This window comes from Trichomycterus rosablanca, chromosome 15 (assembly GCF_030014385.1).
Source record: "Trichomycterus rosablanca isolate fTriRos1 chromosome 15, fTriRos1.hap1, whole genome shotgun sequence".
Classification (NCBI taxonomy): domain Eukaryota; kingdom Metazoa; phylum Chordata; class Actinopteri; order Siluriformes; family Trichomycteridae; genus Trichomycterus; species Trichomycterus rosablanca.
This window is the reverse complement of record NC_086002.1, coordinates 18,624,985-18,648,107: the sequence shown is the minus strand read 5'-3', so window position 1 is coordinate 18,648,107 and position 23,123 is coordinate 18,624,985. Positions and strand designations below refer to the sequence as shown.

At 38.3% G+C, this 23,123-nt stretch overlaps 1 protein-coding gene across 1 annotated transcript; it reads left to right on the top strand.

Annotated features, from left to right (window-relative positions):
- Positions 1-5,943: 5,943 nt before the first annotated feature.
- On the top strand, positions 5,944-22,539 carry LOC134328340 (NACHT, LRR and PYD domains-containing protein 3-like). Its single transcript, XM_063009446.1, has 13 exons — positions 5,944-5,984; positions 10,191-10,262; positions 10,438-10,551; positions 12,296-12,412; positions 12,659-12,775; positions 12,997-13,054; positions 13,951-14,020; positions 14,849-16,500; positions 16,537-16,625; positions 19,958-20,131; positions 20,602-20,775; positions 22,084-22,257; positions 22,359-22,539. The coding sequence occupies exons 1-13, from the start codon at positions 5,944-5,946 to the stop codon at positions 22,537-22,539; spliced, it is 3,033 nt and encodes a 1,010-aa protein (XP_062865516.1).
- Positions 22,540-23,123: the final 584 nt, after the last annotated feature.

The following is a 23,123-nucleotide window of genomic DNA, read 5'->3' as shown; positions in this document are numbered from 1 at the left end:
GGGGCCGCCAGTGCCACCGCAGGAGTTTATTATTTGTATAACAGCATTACAAATGGCGCACACACACACACACACACACACACACACACACACACACACACACACACACACACACACATATTATATAATGTAACACAAAACGCTTATAAAATGAACCTTAACAGGTCTAGGTGGAGTCCAGGGTGCATAACTGTCATGTAGCAGAATGAAATAACGGAAAAATAAGATTGAACACAAAACTGTTTAAAATAAAACAAATAAAATAATAATAATAAAAAAAATAATACAAACAATAAACATAACCCTAAATACGTGAGCCCCAAGTGCTTTTAACGCTAACAAAGATAATCCCATCCACCATCTAACCCTAACTAAAATAACCCCAACCTGCTTCTAACCCCAACAAAGATAACCCCAACCTGCTTCTAACCCCAACAAAGATCAGAATCAGGTTTTATTGGCCAAGTATGCTCACACATACAAGGAATTTGTTTTTGGTTACACAGATGCTTGCAGTGCACAAAAAATATAATACAGACAATCTTATTCACACAGCTCACTCTCTCCTTAACACACATTCATACCCGCAAACATAGAAAACATTGTAAACATTAGCATGTGCAATTCACTTGTGGTTTTAAAAAGGTGCAGTTTTGTGCAATATAAAAACTATAGAAAATAGAAAAATATATAAATAAGAAATGGAAGTAAATGTGAAAATCCTGTGTATGCCATTACATAAATGAAATAGGTAGTTTTTGATGTGCAAGTGTCCCGAGTATTAACAGTTCAGTAGTGTTCAATTGTTCATGAGCATAATGGAGTTTGGAAAAAAGCTTCTCTGTAGCCTGGTCGTTTGGGTCTTCATGTGGCTGAAGCGTCGGCCTGATGGAAGGCACCGAAACAGGTGATGGCCAGGGTGAGACAGGTCAGTGAAAATCTTCTCTGCATGCTTCCTGGTTCTGGAGGCATGCAGGTCCAGCAGTGTGGGCAGCTTTACACCGATGGTCCTCTCTGCAGACTTGATGATGTGCTGCAGTCTCTTGGTGTCATGTTTTGTGGCAGCGCTGCCCCACACTGTGATGGATGTGGTGATGATGGACTCTATGATGGCTGTGTAGAACTGCACCATCAGCTCTTGGGGTAGGTTGAACTTCCTCAGCTGGTACAGGAAGTACATCCCCTGTTGAGCCCTCTTGATGATGGAGTTGATGTTGCTGTCCCACTTCAGGTCCTTTGAGATCGTTGTGTCCAGAAACTTGTAGGACTCCACAGCCATCACAGTTCTGTCTAGGATGGTGAGTGCTGGCAGGGTTGGGGGGCTTCTCCTGAAGTCCACGGTCATCTCCACTGTTTTTGCTGTCTTCAGCTCCAGATTGTTCTGACTGCTCCAGAGGACAACCTGATCAACCACCCGTCTATAAGCAGACTCATCACTGTCACTGATAAGACCAATGACTGTAGTGTCATCTGCAAACTTTAACCGAGGAGTTCGTGGAGGTACAGTCATTTGTGTACAGCGAGAAGAGCACACAACCTTGTGGGGCACCCATGCTGATGGTTGGGTCTCTGAAGTAAACTTTCCCAGCCTCACCTGCTGTTTTCTGCCAGTAAGGCAGTGTAGTGTGTGTAGTGTAGTGTGTAGTTAACCTGGAATAATGGTGTTGAAGGCTGAGCTGAAGTCCAGAAAGAGAATTCTTGAATAAGTTCCTGGGTGATCAAGGTGTTGGAGGATGAAGTGGGGACCCATGTTCACTGCATCGTCCACCAACCGGTTGGCTCAATAGGCAAATTGCAGGGGGTCTAGCAGGGGGTCTGTGATTTCCTTAATGTGGTTGAGAACCAATCTTTCAAAGGACTTCATGACCTCTGAGATCAAAGCAACTGGTCTGTAGTCATTTAGTCCTGTGGTGGTTGCCTTTTTGGGAATGGGTATTATTGTGAAGCATTTAAAACAGGACGGAACAAAACGCAGCTCCAGTGATCTGTTAAAGATCTTTGTGAAGACAGGTGCAAGCTGGTCTGCACAGGTCCTCAGGCGTGAGGGACAGATTCCATCAGGACCTGGGGCCTTCTTGACTTTCTGTTTTTTAAAAAGTCTAAGCACGTCTTCCTCGCAGATTGGGTGTGAAGTGGTGTTGGATGGGAACTTGTTGCTGGGCTGTTCAAACCTGCAGTAGAATCTGTTAAGGTCGTTGGCAAGTTGACGATCTCCCATATATATACAGTGTATCACAAAAGTGAGTACACCCCTTACATTTCTGCAGATATTTAAGTATATCTTTTCATGGGACAACACTGACAAAATGACACTTTGACACAATGAAAAGTAGTCTGTGTGCAGCTTATATAACAGTGTAAATTTATTCTTCCCTCAAAATAACTCAATATACAGCCATTAATGTCTAAACCACCGGCAACAAAAGTGAGTACACCCCTTAGTGAAAGTTCCTGAAGTATCAATATTTTGTGTGGCCACCATTATTTCCCAGAACTGCCTTAACTCTCCTGGGCATGGAGTTTACCAGAGCTTCACAGGTTGCCACTGGAATGCTTTTCCACTCCTCCATGACGACATCACGGAGCTGGCGGATATTCGAGACTTTGCGCTCCTCCACCTTCTGCTTGAGGATGCCCCAAAGATGTTCTATTGGGTTTAGGTCTGGAGACATGCTTGGCCAGTCCATCACCTTTACCCTCAGCCTCTTCAATAAAGCAGTGGTCATCTTAGAGGTGTGTTTGGGGTCATTATCATGCTGGAACACTGCCCTGCGACCCAGTTTCCGGAGGGAGGGGATCATGCTCTGCTTCAGTATTTCACAGTACATATTGGAGTTCATGTGTCCCTCAATGAAATGTAACTCCCCAACACCTGCTGCACTCATGCAGCCCCAGACCATTGCATTCCCACCACCATGCTTGACTGTAGGCATGACACACTTATCTTTGTACTCCTCACCTAATTGCCGCCACACATGCTTGAGACCATCTGAACCAAACAAATTAATATTGGTCTCATCAGACCATAGGACATGGTTCCAGTAATCCATGTCCTTTGTTGACATGTCTTCAGCAAACTGTTTGCGGGCTTTCTTGTGTAGAGACTTCAGAAGAGGCTTCCTTCTGGGGTGACAGCCATGCAGACCAATTTGATGTAGTGTGCGGCGTATGGTCTGAGCACTGACAGGCTGACCCCCCACCTTTTCAATCTCTGCAGCAATGCTGACAGCACTCCTGCGCCTATCTTTCAAAGACAGCAGTTGGATGTGACGCTGAGCACGTGCACTCAGCTTCTTTGGACGACCAACGCGAGGTCTGTTCTGAGTGGACCCTGCTCTTTTAAAACGCTGGATGATCTTGGCCACTGTGCTGCAGCTCAGTTTCAGGGTGTTGGCAATCTTCTTGTAGCCTTGGCCATCTTCATGTAGCGCAAAAATTCATCTTTTAAGATCCTCATAGAGTTCTTTGCCATGAGGTGCCATGTTGGAACCTTCAGTGACCAGTATGAGAGAGTGTGAGAGCTGTACTACTAAATTGAACACACCTGCTCCCTATGCACACCTGAGACCTAGTAACACTAACAAATCACATGACATTTTGGAGGGAAAATGACAAGCAGTGCTCAATTTGGACATTTAGGGGTGTAGTCTCTTAGGGGTGTACTCACTTTTGTTGCCGGTGGTTTAGACATTAATGGCTGTATATTGAGTTATTTTGAGGGAAGAATAAATTTACACTGTTATATAAGCTGCACACAGACTACTTTTCATTGTGTCAAAGTGTCATTTTGTCAGTGTTGTCCCATGAAAAGATATAATTAAATATCTGCAGGAATGTGAGGGGTGTACTCACTTTTGTGATACACTGTGTATATATGTATATGTATATATATATATATATATATATATATATATATATATATATATACACACAAATGAAAATAATCAACATACTACAAAAACAATATTATGTTAATTTTAAGATTACGACTATTTATCTAAAGAAAGTTTATAATGGAACCGTTTATCAAGCTCCCACTTCATCTAATGAGTTAAGGACTGCCATAAAACTAACTGAGTATGAATAATAATGAGTATGAGTGAGTATTAGTGGAGTAATAATGAGTATGAGTGAGTATAGTGGAGTAATAATGAGTATGAGTGTGTATTAGTAGAGTAATAATTAGTATGATTGAGTATTAATGGAGTATTAATGAGCAAGGGTAAGTATTAGTGGAGTAATAATGAGTATGCGTGAGTATTAGTAAAGTAATATGAGTATGAGTGAGTATTAGAAGAGTAATAATAAGTATGAGTGAGTATTACTGGAGTAATAATGAATATGAGTAAGCATTACTGGAGTAATATGAGTATGAGTGAATATTACTGGAGTAATATGAGTATGAGTGAGTATTAGTGGAGTAATAATGAGTATGAGTGAGTATTAGTAGAGTAATAATAAGTATGAGTGAGTATTACTGGAGTAATAATGAGTATGAGTAAGTATTAGTGGAGTAATAATGAGTATGAGTGAGTATTAGTAGAGTAATAATAAGTATGAGTGAGTATTACTGGAGTAATAATGAGTATGAGTGAGTAGAGTAATAATGTAGTCCTCAATTAGTAGAGTAATAATGATTATAATTGAGTATTAGTAGAATAATAATGATTATGGGTGAGTATTACTAGACTAATAATAAGTATGAGTGAGAATTAGTAGAGTAATAATGATTATGAGTGAGTATTAGTACAGTAATAATGAGTATGGTATTAGTGAAGTGATAATGAGTATGAGTGAGTACAGCGGAGTAATAATGAGTATGAGAGTATTAATAGAGTAATAATTAGTATGATTGAGTATTAGTGGAGTAAAAATGAGTATGAGTGAGTATTAGTGGAGTAATAGTGAGTATGAGTGAGCATAGTGGAGTAACAATAAGCATGAATGAGTATTATTGGAATAATAATGAGAATGAGTGAGTATTAGTGGAGTAATAATGAGCATGAGTGAGTATTAGTGGAGTAATAATGAGTATGAGTGAGTATTAATGGAGTAATCATGAGTATAAGTGGGTATTAGTGGAGTAATAATAAATATGATTGAGTATTAGTAGAGCAATAATGAGTATGAGAGTATTATTAGAGTAATAATGAGTATTAGTGAGTATAGTGGGGTAATAATGAGCATGAGTAAGTATTAGTGGCGTAATAATGAGTATGAGTGAGTATTAGTAGAGTAATAATGAGTATTAGTGAGTATAGTGGGGTAATAATGAGCATGAGTAAGTATTAGTGGCGTAATAATGAGTATGAGTGAGTATTAGTAGAGTAATAATGGGTGTGAGTGAGTATTAGTAGATAAGCATAAAGAGCTACTGTGCGCATAATAGTGTATGGTCATGTAAGTTTGTGAATGTGTGTGTGTGTGTGTGTGTGAATGTGTGGGTGTGTGTTTGCATGCGTGCGAGTGTGTGTTTATGTGTGTGGTTCTATTGTGCGCGCGTGATAGTGTACATGCATGTAAGTTTGTATTTGAGTGTGTGTGTGTGTGTGTGTGTGTGTAAGTATGCGAGTAGTTATGTGTCACAGTCTAAATGTGTGTATGTATGCATGCATGGGAGTTTGTGAGTGTATGTCTGTGTGTGTGTGTATGCATGCGTGCGAGTGTGTGTGGTTCTCTTCTGTGTGCGCGTGTGTGTGCGCTTGGTAGTGTACATGCATATACGTTTGTGTATGTGTGTGTGTGTAATTATGTAAGTGTGCCAGTAGTTACGTGGAGTTTGTGAGTGCGAGAGTGTGTTTATGTGTGTGGTTCTCTTGTGTGTGCGCGTGTTAAGCCTGAGTTATACTTTCGCATCTGAGCGTAGCACACAACTCGTGAGAACCTGTGAGAATGGCAGAAGCATTTATACTTGATGCGTCAGTCATTGCAATTTTCTCCGAAATGACAGGTGGCAGTGCAAAGAGAAACCCCTGCAAAAACAGGTAAACGAAAGTTTACATGACGTCACACCAAATATGTCTTCCATCCGTGCACAGGTTCTAAATAGTGAGGAAGAACTGTTGTGTTTATGGCTACTAAACAGGCGAAAACGACGAAAGAGAAGATGTCTCCCCACCGGTTTGATGACCTGTTGCATCGCATCAAGCTGTACATGCACCATAGAAGGACCCACATCAGCCCAGTTAGTTTACCTGAAAGATTGGCTGTGACTTTAAGGATCCTAGCATCTAGCAGTAGCCAGAAAAGTGTAGCAGCAAGCTATAAATTAGGGTCCACAACGGTTTCTCTGATCGTGGCTGAGGTATGCCAAGCAATCTGGAAGGCACTGAGAAAGGACTTTGTTTCTTTGCCCAAAGGAAATGAGTGGACAGACATCTCTCGCGAATTCTGGAGGGTGTGGAACTTTCCAAACTGCTTAGGCTGTATCGATGGTAAACATGTGCAGATCAAAGCTAATTATTTTAATTATAAAGGAACTCATTCTATTGTCCTTATGGCTGTCTGTGATGCAAAATATCGCTTCACCATGGTGGACATTGGCTCATATGGTCGTGAGAGTGATGGGGGAATTTTCCTGGATCCAGGACGACTGTCTACTACAGGAGCATCCCGGGCAGCTATTGCAGTCCGAAATGACCTTAAGACTTTCTTTCTAACACCACATGGACTTGTACCTTGGCAGGACTTAATAATACACAGAGGTTGTTTAAACTAACAGCATTCTGTTGTGTGTGATTTATTTTTAACATGTTTGTTTGGAACTACTGGAAAAATACAAATGATTTATAGAAAATGCTATTTTTTATTTTGTAAAATATATTGCAAGAACATCAATACAAAAGCTAAAAGATTTTTTAAAAATAAAAACAAAACTGAGGATAGTGCTGTGTGGAACATTAAATTCCTTTTATGAAAAAATTAAGAGCAAAAACATCTCTTAAGTGGAGAACTACACTATTTTTACAAAGATACATAATTGTCCACTGTAGTGGACACCATGCAATAATGGTTTAAAATGCACATCAACAGTATATGTGGTTTTTCAGTGGAAATTGATTTTTACACACCTCAGACAAGGACAATACATGTATAATTGATCAAATAGTTGGCATTTATTATAAAGCATTATAAAACTTACAAAGGAACGTTTCCATATCAGTCTCTTTGTAATTAATTTCACCATTCAGTTACAATTTGCCAACCATTTATTCGGTTAATTAAGTTTGAAGATAGAACAGATACTTAGAAACAATATTCATTTTTTTTTATTTAACTTTGAACTTCTTAAAATTTACTTAAGATCACAATGAATGAATTTATGATCTATGAGTATGAGTAGCTTACAATGAGATCACAACTGTTAAAAATTGATGAATGCTTTCTATTAAAATCTCACTGACATTTTAAAAATTTCATTTCAAAAATTAACACAATGGTTTGAAATTGTTGCTTTTTTCCCCCCCAAGTGAGGAAATGCTCAAAATACCCTGGGCACAATGCCACTTTACAGGCTAGGCAAACATACTTTGTTTTTTTCTGGCAAATGTTGTCTCGACAACGGTTTGCTTTCCTTACATCTGTTAACTTTGGCTAATTATTTCCATGGCTGTAGCGGACTTTCTGTGGTATGCTAGTAGCCACTCTTTTTCGGGCATCACTTGGCCTTCCTCTGGAGCATTTGAGAGAACCCACATTTACCAGTGCTGTAGCGATTGATGCTTTGAATTCAAGAAGGTCCTTGGTTTTCCCAAGCTTCTTGAGGTACAGCATCCATGCATTCACACAGGTAACATCCAAAAAGTGGAAAAAAAATGTGCAATTGCCATCTCTTGTTTTTATGTCGATGTGAATATGCAGCAACACACCGATTCAAAAGATCTACAACCCCCATGCTGGTGTTGTAGAGCTTGATGGCTTCTTCTTGCTCCACCTTTTGGCAATATCCTGTAGATTCTTGCCAGCAAATGTTGATGCTACATGGATAATTTTCCGATCCAGCCATCAGTGATATTCTCATCACTTGTCACCACAGAGGAGGCACCTCTCCCTTCCTTAGTTAGGGATTGTTGATCTTAAAGCTTGGCCTCCCATGAGTCGATTGACTTAGCAGGTTCCTGATGCCTCGATTCCTTAGCTTTTTAATTTCTCAAGAAGGGGGATGGTGCAGAAGAAGTTATCAAAAAACACTTTTTTGGAATACCTGTTACTGTTTTACAAAACTGACACATTGGGGCTTCATATTCAAAACATAACTCTTGATGCATGATGTCCACTACAGTGGACAGTAAGATTTTCACTCATATAAATAAAAGTGCTAAACCCATTTTGATTAAACTTTAATTAATACATTTCCTACCACATAGTTAATCAGAAAATATTTTTTATACCTGTATTTTTTTTTTGTAGAATAAAAGTATTTCACAGATATACCAGAGGTCACATGGCCATGTCCACTACTATCTGCAATTTTGGATTTATGGTGTGCTATTTCAGGGTAACGAAGTATGAATAAAGCAGTTATTAAGCAGTACAGAAACTGCTTAGGAGACACCCATCATGTGGTTTAAAATGATGTTTTATTCTATGTCCACTGTAGTGGACATCATGCATGAAAGGGATATAATAAATATTGTTTTAAGAGAGAGAAAGAAAACACAGTGAACGCTGCGGGGGGTCTCAACACAACTGATCCTTCACTCCTCTTTCTCCCCGCTTTATAGAACACCTTACTGTGACGTCACAAAGCTGCTGTTTAAATGTGAGCTCCTGAATTTTAACTGTAATGCAGATCAGATGTTACTAACTTACCACTACTAGAGTTATCTGCTGACTTCACTCAACTTCTGCTGTTTGCTCAATTTTCATTGTTTACTTTCATTTATAAGACTTTTTAGGTCTGAAAAATATTATGTTATAGGAATATTATTATTACTAGTAATAACAGTAAAATAATAATAATAAAAATATTATTATTATTGTTGTTAATTTTTATCATTCAAACACTTTAATAATTTGTATAATTAAACAAAAAATTTTGACCGACCAACGACTGTATTTTGTAAGTAGAAACTATTTTAAATGTGTTGCCTGAATTGGGACAGAGGCAACGTAAGAGTCAAATGTTTACAGACTATTTAATGTACACTGTTTAAAAAAGAAAATAAATAAAAAAAACACAATATGCCATACATCATGAGAGAATTGTTTCCATTTAAAATGAGCATTTCATAATGTAAGATTCATCACTATTAACCAAACTTAATACTGTGAAAAAACCCAGGGAATCTTGGTTTGGTGGGTTGCACTGTGGCCTTACAGTGAGAAGGTCCTGGGTTCAATTCCCAAATGGAGAGTCATTTCTATGTGGAGTTTGCATGTTCTCCTTTGTCTGTGTGGGTCTCCACCCACAGTTCAAAGACATGTAAGTTAGGTAAAATAGAAATACAAAATTGCAGGTGATGTTGTTTGACATAGAACATGAACCGATGGATTATGTGTAACCTGAAACTACTTATAACTGTTATGAATCTAATCAGAGTGGATTAATGAACACAGGCGCACCTGCCACGCCCACCTCTCCAGGGGCACATGTTGGAGGAAAGTTTGTTTATGGTGTGTGCATGTTCTTCAATGGTTTTGATTGGTCCCCTGCTAATTAGCATCAGCTGACTCCCCAGTGTCCATTGCCAATGTGATCCAGGTGCCAGTACCCACTGAAAATACTCTTCACCGTCCTACGTCCACGTTAGAAGCCAGCCACGATCCTCCGTTTGGTCTTTTGCCTCAAGTTTTGCCATGCCAGGTCCGGCCAGTGAATTTGTCAAGCCAAGCTAATTCTGCCAGTCAGTCTGTCATGTCTTGTCTGTGTCCATCTGTCCAAGTTTGTCATGTCTCCTCATCAAGTTCCATGAGTTATAATTTTTCTAGTCATGATTTGCCAATGTACCAGTCCAGTAAATTTAGTTTCAGGCCTCTGTCAGCTTAGCCTGTGTTGTCAAGTTCGCTGGTTCAAGTTAGCCCCATGTGTTCGTGATGTCAGGTCAATTCAGTCATTGTTTCAAGTCAAGCTAATTCTGTCAGTGAGTCTGATGTGCCTGGTCCTTGTTCATCTTTTCAAGTCCATCCTGTCTTTTCACAAGGTTCAAGGACTTTTGATTTGTCTAATCATGTGTAATTCTGTGTTATAGTCTGTTAAATCTGTTCCATGTTCGTCTGTCTCTGTCTGTCCTAAGTGTCAGTCAGCAGATCAGGGTCATAACGTAGATAATGTAGTCTCGGGCCCTCCAGCCACCCAGTTAGAAATAAGCAGTTCAAAGTTTTCTTCAGGTTTGGTTGGTCACTTAAGAAACTCGTTGCTGACAGCAGGCAACTCAACAGGGTTCAAGCCACCGTCTACTCCAGATGTCTCTCTCTGTGTAATGTCTCCACTACCAGACAGAGATCTATGTCCTTTGTTACAGACTGCAGACGACTCAACAGGGTTCCAGCTACCATCTACTCCAGACTGCGCTCCCAGTGCTATGCTGCTGTCACCAGTCCAAGCTCCAGGTTTCATGTTGCAGACTGTAGGGTTCCAGCTACCTTCTAGTCCAGACGGCTCTCCCTGTGTTATGCTGTTGTCACCAGTCCAAGCTCCCGGTTTTATGTTGCAGACTGCAGGGTTCAAGCTACCATCTACCCAAGACGGCTCTCCCTGTGCTATGCTGTTGTCACCATTTAAAGCCCCAAGCACCTGAATTCAGAAGCCTTTTCAGGCTCCTATAGCCTCAGTTTCTGTCAAATACATTTAGAAGAAAGTAGAAATTTGGGTTGGCATCTCTTCATCAAACTTAACTATGTGTTTAATTTTCCTGTACTTCCAAATTGTCTTGCAAAATAAAAAGTTGTTTATATAACTATTATTATTTTTATTATTTTGTAATGTATAAAGTAGAATGCATTTAATAATAATAAAATCAAATAATAATTGTGCTTTGTTATACTGTTCTGCAATAAAAGTACAATGACAATAAAGTTAAATTAAATTTAATTGTAAAATATCTTTTGGTTCTTGTCAATAACAATGGTCACATTTGTTTAAAAGACCAGCAGCACAATAAATGCTTATCTGCACACATTTGAAAACAAGACATCAATTTATTATTGAGGTTAATCAGGATTAAATGCTGTTTTGTTTAGTTTTGTGGTAGAAAAGTTCCAGCAAGTTTTTGATGTGTTTGCATGTTTTCGACGCATGTCAGTTTAAAATGAAATCAAACTTTTATAAGCAGTTTGGCAGGTATGGGATGTGTGTGTGTGTGTGTGTGTGTGTGTGTGTGTGTGTGTGTGTGTGCGTGTGTGTGTGTGTGTGTGTGTGCGTGTTCTTACGGAAAACAAAACAAGTTCAGACAGGTAAAAGTAAAAGAGCGCAGCTACCATTTGTGTCGAGAGGAATGTAAAACAGTTTAGAACAAAACAGTGAGTATCTGAATCTAAAGTTAACACTTAATGAACACAAATGATTTAATTCTACATTAGTTCTGATGACAGAGTACTTTTATTTCATTTATTCATTTATACTTACTTCATACTCTTGAGTCGCCTTCATGTGAGCATGTTGATATAATAAGAAAACCTGTCTGATATCATATTCATGTAGTAAAATAATAACTTATTTGAAGTATTATAAGATGAGTTTATTCGAAACTATTACATAGTAAAGTAAATACAGCATGTTATTATCCAGTTCTGAATATTATAGTGCTACAGCAGATTAAGCATAGTTTACTTACTTATCACAAGCTTTAGCAGACTAAGCAAACAATGCTTTTAAATTTCTTAACTGGTAGGAAGAATTGTTACCTAATAGCATTAATAATGTTTAAATATCATGTTACCATATATTGTGGCACAGTTATTAAGCTAATTTTGAGTCCAGAATGACTCGTGTAATATTGATGAAATAATGTTGGTGTGTTTTAATCTGTCTGGCAGGAACCCAGCTGTGTCTTCATGAAGAATGATTAGTCTGTGAAATGTCAACATGGATGACTGTACAACTGAGCTGAGGTAAAGAACAACTTTGTTTTGTTCTTAATTATAAGAAATGAAGAACACAAAACATGCTTAATAATTCTAAATGTGATATAATATTGCAAAGCAAGTTTAAAACATGTCTTGCTTTATCACATTCTCCTTTATAATAAACATATTTCTAAGTAATGTATAAACTTACATATACAATTGCTTTTTATAGACTGCTGTCCACTAACTGTTTATTTGATTTTTGGTTTTATTAATATATGTATCTCAGTCTGATGGAGGGTAAGAGATCAGACTCACCTGAACCCAGCTGTATTTCTGTGAGGAGTGATCGGTCTAAGGAAGAGCCAAATAACTTCAGAGACGAGGACTGTTCTAATGATCTGAGGTAAAGACGACTTATTATTGTTACTCTGAGGAGTTAAGGACAGAAAATATTCATTCATTCTTAATATGACATAACATTGCAGGGCAAATTTAAGGCATTTCTTACTTCATCCAGTCTTGTTTTAAATAAAAAAAATATTTATTATTTTACATATAAGGTCTTTGTATTTTAGGCTGCAAGTATTAAATTTCACACTGATATTTATGGTTACTTTGTGTTTTGGCTTTAATAATTTATATATCTTAGTCTGATGGAGGGTAAGAGATCAAACTCACCTGAACCCAGCTGTATTTCTGTGAAGAGTGATCAGTCTATGGAACAACCATTTAACTTCAGAGATGAGGACTGTTCTACTGATCTGAGGTCTGACGATTTTCTCACTTTTACCTGATCAAACTAGCTACCTAGAAAGTTCGTTCTATCTAGCTTATGTTAATAATATTCCTATAAAATGATCAGTTATAAATTGTATTACAGCATGTGGTAATGTAAATTCATTTCTCTGTATTTGTTGGTGTGTGTGTGTGTGTGTGTGTGTGTGTGTGTGTGTGTGTGTGTGTGTTGTGCATGTGTCTCATTTACAGAACTCAAAAGGAGAAATCAAAAAACTCAAGCAGAGATAAACTGGAGTCCATGTTTAAGGTATATTTAGTGATTTTTTTAAGATTAAATGTTTGTAGTTGATTTTTATTAGCATTTCTGACAGTTGGACAGAGCTGTTTATCATTGGATTTTAGTAAGGAGTTTATCTACAACTACTCTGACTCTCCAATTAAACATTTACATTTACATTTTCAGCATTTAGCAGACGCTCTTATCCAGAGCGACTTACAGAAGTGCTTCCATAGTGAACATTTCATTTCTCAAGTTTAGGTAAACAACAGTCGAAGAACACAAATCTGCTAAAACCTGTTAGAACCAAAGTTTTTTTTTTTTTCGTTTTTTTTTGGAAATGGAAAAGGATGGAACAAAATGTTAGTAAATAAGTACAAGTCAGCTTAAGTGCTTCATAAAAAGGTGGGTCTTTATTCGTTTTTTTAAACACAGCAAGAGACTCAGATGTTCGGACAGACAGAGGAAGTTCATTCCACCACTTGGGCGCTAGAACAGAGAAGAGCCTTGATGCTTGTCTTCCTTTAGTCCTGGATGGAGGCTCAAGTCGAGCGAGACTGGTGGCTCGGAGGTTGCGTGGTACAGAGCGGGGTTTGATTAGACCACAAAGGTAGCTTGGGGCTGGTCCATTTTTGGCTTTGTAGGCAAGCGTCAGTGTTTTAAACTGAATGCGCACGCAAGGAGCTACAGGAAGCCAGTGAAGAGAACGCAGCAGTGGGGTGATGTGGCAGCTGCATTTTGAATGAGCTGCAAGGGTTTAATAGTGGACATGGGCGCTCCTGCCAGAAAGGAGTTGCAGTAGTCCAACCGTGAGATTACAAGTGATTGCACCAGAATCTGGGTAGCTTCCCTGGAGAGAAATGGCCGAATCTTCCTGATGTTGTACAGGAGGAACCGGCACGATCTTGTCATGTTGGCTATATAAGAAGAGAAGGTCAGCACTGCACGTCCTGAAGAACATGAACCAGACAGATCTTACTTACACACTGCAGACGAGTAAGAGCTCTAAGTCTTAAAATGACTCCATCACTCAACACTACAGACAGGACACTGTTCCATTGTTATTATTACACTTAATGGGCAAAGCTATATGGACACATGTTGGGCATGCCATTTAAATATGATGGACATTAATATGGAGTTTCCCCCCTCCTCCACTGTGAATGTAACAGCCTATACTTGGATGATAAGCCTGGTTTACAGTTGACATTCTAATTTTTACCATAGGTGTTTACTGGGATTGAGGTCAGGCCTCTGCACAGGTCACTGTAACATTTCAGATTCATTTTTATATGTAATTTATTATTACAGTGATGTTTTCTAGCTAACTGATATGTAACAGGCTTTCCAAAATACAGGTTTTTAAACTGACAAGTGAAATATGCCCCACCCATACACATCACAAAATACAAAAAGAAATTAAAGAAAAGTTAAAACTTAAACATGAAATAAAAGATATGAAACATAAAATAAAACATTGTGTATAAAATTCCACCACCATTAGCAGTTAAATGTTTCAGCTGTTCCAACTGCAGAACACCACTTAAACTCAATAAAAGTGACAGAATATAAACTGATTAGCTTAATTTTAATTGTAATTTTAAAAGATAATGAAAAAAACAAGGTTATCGATACATATTTTTATATTATTCATTCATTTATATTGCTGTCATTGACCTGGACTAATGGTGGAATTAGCTTTGAAAGCCTTAATGTGTTTAAAATATGATTAAGGAATGTACAGTAGCTGTTCTTCAAAAAGTGTAGTAAATTTTCATGAAGTGGTAATTTAGTTCTAAAATATTGTTCTCTTTTGTTTATTAGAGCTGATTGCCTCTCCACTTCAAGAAAAACTAAAATCCAACCTGATAGGGAAATTTAAAAAGGTTAATGAAGGGATCTCTCAGCATGGAAGCTCAGCACTTCTGAATGAGATCTTCACAGAGCTCTACATCACAGAGGGTTGGAGTGGAGACGTCAATAATGAACATGAGGTCAGACAGATCGAGGCAGCATCCAGGAGACCAGCAACACAGGAGAAACCCATCAAATGCAATGACCTCTTTAAAGACACATCCATCAGAACTGTGCTGACTACAGGAATCGCTGGAATTGGAAAAACAGTTTCAGTGCAGAAGTTCATTCTGGACTGGGCTGAAGGAAAAGCAAATCAGGACGTCATCTTCATATTTCCACTTCCTTTTAGAGAGCTAAACTTGATGAAGCAGGAAAATCTCAGTATGATGAAACTTCTTCATCAGTTTTTCCCAGAAGTAAAAGGTCTTACATCATTAGACTGTGATGTTAATACAGTTTTGTTCATCTTTGATGGTCTGGATGAGTGTCGACTTCCTCTAGATTTTCAAAATAATGAGCGATTGTGTAACATAACAAAGTCAGTAAAAATGGATGTGCTGCTGACAAACCTCATCAAGGGGAACCTGCTTCCCTCTGCTCACCTCTGGATCACCACTCGACCAGGAGCAGCCAATCAGATCCCTCCTGAGTGTGTAGACCAGGTAACAGAGGTACGAGGGTTCAGTGACCCTCAGAAAGAGGAGTACTTCAGGAAGAGGATCAGTGATGAGAACCTGGCAAGTAAAATCATCAAACACATAAAGTCATCAAGAAGCCTCTACATCATGTGTCACATTCCAGTGTTCTGCTGGATCTCAGCCTCTGTTCTAGAGAGAATTCTGGATGAAGCCGAGGGGAAAGAGATCCCCAAAACTCTGACTCAAATGTTCACGTACTTTCTGATCTTTCAGATAAAACACAAGGAACAAAAGTACCATGGCAAATCTGACCCTGATCCACACCAGACCAGAGAGATGATACTGGCACTGGGAAAACTGGCCTTCCAACAGCTGGAGAAAGGAAACCTGATCTTCTATGAGGAAGACCTGACAGAGTGTGGCATCGATGTCAAAAACACATCAGTGTACTCAGGAGTCTGCACCCAAATATTTAGAAAGGAGTTTGGGCTGCACCTGGGTCAGGTCTTCAGCTTTGTGCACCTGAGCGTTCAGGAGTTTCTGGCTGCTTTATATGTATTTCTCACCTTCATCAACAAAAACAGAAATGTGTTGGTGATGCAAAACACTGGATTCTTCAACATCTTTAGAAACCCTATGTCTGACTTTCTGAAGAGTGCAGTGGACGAGGCCTTACAGAGTAAGAATGGACACCTGGATCTTTTACTCCGCTTCCTACTGGGTCTCTCACTGGAGTCCAATCAGACTCTTTTACGAGGTCTACTGCCACAAACAGGAAGTGGCTCTTACAACAAAGTGGAAACAGCCAGGTACATCAAGGAGAAGATCAGTGAGAATCCCTCTCCAGAGAAATCCATCAATCTGTTTCACTGTCTGAATGAACTGAACGATGATTCTCTAGTGCAGGAAGTCCAAAAATACCTGAACAGAAGAGGTTGTGTTTATCACGATGGACACTGTCTGTCTCCTGCTGAGTGGTCGGCTCTGGTGTTTGTGTTGCTGAACTCAGATCAGGAGCTGAATGAGTTTGATTTGAGGAAATATTATCCATCACATGAAGGTCTTCTGAAGATGCTGCCAGTGGTGAAAGCCTCTAGAAAAGCTCAGTGAGTAATTTATTGATAAAAGTTTGATTCATCATCTAAACACCAATGGTTAGATGTACGAAGGTGAGAAGGAGCAGAACTAGTGTTTCGGTCTGATCTTAAAATATGTCTAAAATTTACATCTAAGTAACATAATAATGCTAACTGTTTCTACACCACCTACTAACTGCCAGTGGTGTATAGTAACGAAGTATTAATACTTCGTTACAGTACTTAAGTATTTGTTTGGAGTATCTGTACTTTACTGGAGTATAAAAATTTTCGGCAACTTTTACTCCACTACATTTTCTAAAGAAATTGTATACTTTTACTCTGTTACATTTGACATATGCATATTCGTTACTCGTTACTACAAAATAATAATAATAAATAAGCTAAACGATGTGAGACAGACTGCAGCAGGTTTGGTGAATCTGCGCTTGAAAGTTAGATCGGTGGTTACACACATTAATGCTATAAATATTTCGATTTAAACTAATAGTTGAGCAGAACATTAAAGGGTTAAAAATGCCACATGTTTTGTTAAACTCTCTTAAGTTGATATATACAGTGTATCACAAAAGTGAGTACACCCCTCACATTTCTGCAGATATTGAAGTATATCTTTTCATGGGACAACACTGACAAAATTACACTTTGACACAATGAAAAGTAGTCTGTGTGCAGCTTATATAACAGTGTAAATTTATTCTTCCCTCAAAATAACTCAATATACAGCCATTAATGTCTAAACCACCGGCAACAAAAGTGAGTACACCCCTTAGTGAAAGTTCCTGAAGTGTCAATATTTTGTGTGGCCACCATTATTTCCCAGAACTGCCTTAACTCTCCTGTGCATGGAGTTTACCAGAGCTTCACAGGTTGCCACTGGAATGCTTTTCCACTCCTCCATGACGACATCACGGAGCTGGCGGATATTCGAGACTTTGCGCTCCTCCACCTTCTGCTTGAGGATGCCCCAAAGATGTTCTATTGGGTTTAGGTCTGGAGACATGCTTGGCCAGTCCATCACCTTCACCCTCAGCATCTTCAATAAAGCAGTGGTCGTCTTAGAGGTGTGTTTGGGGTTATTATCATGCTGGAACACTGCCCTGCGACCCAGTTTCCAGAGAAAGGGGATCATGCTCTGCTTCAGTATTTCACAGTACATATTGGAGTTCATGTGTTCCTCAATGAAATGTAACTCCCCAACACCTGCTGCACTCATGCAGCCCCAGACCATGGCATTCCCACTACCATGCTTGACTGTAGGCATGACACACTTATCTTTGTACTCCTCACCTGATTGCCACCACACATGCTTGAGACCATCTGAACCAAACAAATTAATCTTGGTCTCATCAGACCATAGGACATGGTTCCAGTAATCCATGTCCTTTGTTGACATGTCTTCAGCAAACTGTTTGCGGGCTTTCTTGTGTAGAGACTTCAGAAGAGGCTTCCTTCTGGGGTGACAGCCATGCAGACCAATTTGATGTAGTGTGCGGCGTATGGTCTGAGCACTGACAGGCTGACCCCCCCCACCTTTTCAATCTCTGCAGCAATGCTGACAGCACTCCTGCGCCTATCTTTCAAAGACAGCAATTGGATGTGATGCTGAGCACGTGCACTCAGCTTCTTTGGACGACCAACGCGAGGTCTGTTCTGAGTGGACCCTGCTCTTTTAAAACGCTGGATGATCTTGGCCACTGTGCTGCAGCTCAGTTTCAGGGTGTTGGCAATCTTCTTGTAGCCTTGGCCATCTTCATGTAGCACAACAATTCGTCTTTTAAGATCCTCAGAGAATTCTTTGCCATGAGGTGCCATGTTGGAACTTTCAGTGACCAGAGAGAGTGTGAGAGCTGTACTACTAAATTGAACACACCTGCTCCCTATGCACACCTGAGACCTAGTAACACTAACGAGTCACATGACATTTTGGAGGGAAAATGACAAGCAGTGCTCAATTTGGACATTTAGGGGTGTAGTCTCTTAGGGGTGTACTCACTTTTGTTGCCGGTGGTTTAGACATTAATGGCTGTATATAGAGTTATTTTGAGGGAAGAATAAATTTACACTGTTATATAAGCTGCACACAGACTACTTTTCATTGTGTCAAAGTGTCATTTTGTCAGTGTTGTCCCATGAAAAGATATACTTAAATATCTGCAGAAATGTGAGCGGTGTACTCACTTTTGTGATACACTGTATCTATGACTTGAATGTACTACTTAAATAAACAAATTGGGACAGTATAGAAAATGCAAATGAAATGAATGCAGTGTTTCTTACATTTACATCGACTCTTATTCCATCATAACACAAAATATTTCATGTTTTGTCTGGTTAACTTTATTTAAACTCTTAACATACATAAACATGCATTTTAAGCTACAACACATTCCAAAAAAGTTGGAACAGGGCAATTTAGGGCTAGTAATAAGGTAAAAAAATAAACAATAATAATAATAACGTGATTTCAAACAGGTAATGTCAACAGCTGATTATAATCATGATTTGGCACAAATTATGTTCAGATAAAGGAATAAAATGTATTTAATTCTATAAATTCTTATGTTGTGAAGACCTGGATTTTCTGTAGATGGAAGATCGGCTCCACTGTTAAGGTTGTTTACAGGCTTAAAAGAATGTTCGTATTTTCAAAATTTTGACCGCTTCAGTTTATACTAACAGCATTTACTTTTACTTCTACTTTTAATACTTAAGTACATTTAATATCAGATACTTTTGATACTTAAGTACATTAAACATCAGATACTTTTAGACTTTTACTCAAGTAATATTTTAAAAGGTGACTTTTACTTCTATCAAAGTAAATTTCTGGTAGGATACTTGTACTTTTATTTAAGTTTGGACCTAAGGTACTTTATACACCACTGCTAACTGCACTCTGCTAATTACACTGCATTTTAAGTCTGATGTTAAATGTTGGAAATAATCAAACATAGAGCTTTAAAAATATCAGGACTAAACCATAAAAGTTCAGCAGTAAAAAAAAGAAATGTATTAATGAAAGTTTTTTTCATGTTTATATGAAGGAAACACTTGGGTGATGCAGTGGTAAAATACGCTAGCCCACTACTGCTGAGATCTGGGATCCAGGGCTTTAATCTCATTGGTGCTTATTGCCGGTCTGGTGTCTGCATAGACACAATTGGCCAGTGTAAAAAAGGGGGAGCGTCATAAGTTGTGTAGAATTGTAAAGCTCCACTCCTTTATCAGTCAATACTGGAGAGCAGTCCTGCTATTGGTTGACTTATCTGCAATACAGTTCAGGTAATATTATCCAGTCTTTATTTCTCTGTCTGATTGATCTGATTATTTCTCTCCAGGTTGTGGAATTGTAATCTAACAGAGGAAAGTTGTGAAGTTCTGTCCTCAGTTCTCAGTTTAAACTCCTCCAGTCTGAAACATCTGAACCTGATTTACAATAAACTGAAGGATTCAGGAGTGAAGCTGCTCTCTGCTGGACTGGAGAATCCACACTGTAAACTGGAGATACTGGAGTAAGATCATCACTTTCACACTGTAGATACAGAAGATTTGTTCTAATTAAAAGCATCATTTAAACCAGAAAATGAATTTATTGGATGTTGTTTAGGACTCTTCAGAGTTGCCATACATCATCACATCCTAGCAGGATTGTTTCTTTTACTTTCTTTTCTTTTTCAGGAATAAAATAATTTTGTTATAATTCATGCACAATCACAGAGCCACAGTTAGTGGAAACAGAATGTTTTTAAATAATTCTACAATATTACATATTTGGTTGATTGAAATACAGTGAACAGTGGAAAGTTTAAGAATTATTAAATAAACAAATATTTGACAAATAAATAAATAAAACAATGTAGTGTTTCTCCATATTAGACTCTACAGTATAGAGTGAGCATTTTAAACATTATTCAGAGTTGAAACTGCAGTTTTGTGTTTGTAATTAATAAAGAGAAAATACTGATCAATTATTTCTCTCCAGGTTGTGGAATTGTGATCTAACAGAGGAAAGTTGTGAAGTTCTGTCCTCAGTTCTCAGTTTAAACTCCTCCAGTCTTAAAGAGTTAAACCTGAGTAACAATAAACTGAAGGATTCAGGGGTGAAGTTGCTCTCTGCTGGACTGGAGAATCCACACTGTAAACTGGAGATACTGGTGTAAGATCTTCACTTTCACACTGTAGATACAGAAGATCTGTTCCACTCTGAAGCATCAATTTAAAAATTGGCAGTTTGTTTGGGATTCTTTGGAGTCTTCATACTTCATCACATTCTATCATGTAGCTCACTAACTTACCTGAGATTAGATCCTAAACTAGCAGCACTTGAGTTTCTGGTGTTGAACCTGCTGTAGGAATTTATTATAAATGAAGAAAAATGTGATTCAGCAAAAAAAAAAAAATCATAACTGCTATTTTCATCTTCTCAGTCTCTTCTATACAGGAATAAAATCTTTAGTTAGCAACATTTACAGAAGAAACAACAACATTTTTAACAACAAGCCAGTGACAACCAGTTTATATTCACCAGAAAACGTCTACTGCTGGTTCAGGATCCTGAGACAGAGATTTTAACCAGAAATGATCAGTTTTTGTGGTTCATTTAGCAACTTAGCTCTGAGTTAGCATTTTAACTCTGAATAGCTGGCAGTTTAATGTTCTGAAATTAATTTCTGAAACTAAATCAGGTTCTTCATCAACACAAAGTTTTATACATCCTGACTCACTGACCCAGTGACTCACGTGGGGCAGCAGGTTTCTCTGAGATCACACTCGTTTACCTGAATCGATCATGTGGGAAGAAAAAAAATATAGAGGCTGTCAAGCTAATATATTTATTTTATTATTTGCTTTAATTGTAGATGTTTAAAAGTGTTACATACAACATTAAACATTATTATTTGATATCCATCCTTAATGAATTGTTTTTCCATAATGGAAAACGTGTTTGCATCAAAACTCAGTGTTCATATCACAATAACTACAGATTATGCAATACTAGCTGCACCACCGTACCAAATCATACCTCATTTGTTCAGTTTTCTGTAAGCAAGCTAAGCTAAGGCTGTAAACAATAAAAACACCACTTTCCTTTCATGATTAATTAGTTAAGCGCCATTAAATAAACTAGAACTAAAATCCCAGGTTCCATTGGTTGGTGTTTGGGAGGGTTTTTGGTTTTGAATGTGTAGAGTGCGATTGTTGCTAAATAATCTACTGGCTAACAACAAACTACTAAATTGAACTGAACTCTGCAAACATTTAAAATGGAAACACCTTTAAGTCTGAAATCACATTTTACACATGTTGGAATGATTACTGATTTAGCATCATCAATTCAACTGCTTTCACTTTCATCTGCACTGCAGTGTGGGTAATATTATCAGATCTGCTACTTAGATTCTACCTACTGCTGCATTCTACCTACTGATGTCTTTCATTTCTCTGTTTGTTTATTTCTCTCCAGGTTGGTTGATTGTGATCTAACAGAGGAAAGTTGTGAAGTTCTGTCCTCAGTTCTCAGTTTAAACTCCTCCAGTCTGAAACATCTGAACCTGAGTAACAATAAGCTGAAGGATTCAGGAGTGAAGCTGCTCTCTGCTGGACTGGAGAATCCACAATGTAAACTGGACATACTGTGGTAAAATCTTCACTTTCACACTGTATATACAGACGATCATTCATACAGAAACTGTTATTGATGTATGTAGGACTTTTTTATTAAATGATTTTCTTCTGCAGGTTGAGGAGCTGCAGTATTACAGATGAAGGTTTTACTGCTCTGGCTTTAGCTTTGAAATCAAATCCATCATCACGTCTGAGAGAACTGCAACTGAACGGCAATAATCCAGGACAATCTGGAGTAAAGCTTCTCAAGGATCTACAGGAGGATCCACAATGTAACCTAAAGGAACTAAGGTAACTTACTGTTGCTTTATACACAGTCACACCTAAACGCACATACATGCACACATAACACACACATGCACACATTACACACACATTACACACATGCACACATAACACACACATGCACACAATACACACACATGCAAACATTACATACACATGCACACATTACACACACATGCACACATTACATACACATGCACACATTACACACACATGCACACATTACATACACATGCACACATAACACACACATGCACACATTACACACACATTACACACATGCACACATGCACACATTACACATACACACACATTACACACATAACACACAAATGCACACAATACACACACATGCAAACATTACACACACATGCACACATTACATACACATGCACACATTACACACACATGCACAAATTACACACATGCACACACTACATACACATGCACACGTTACACACACATGCACACACACATGCCCACATTACACACATGCACACATTACACACACATTACACACATGCACACATAACACACACATGCACACAACACACACATGCAAACATTACATACACATGCACACATTACACACAC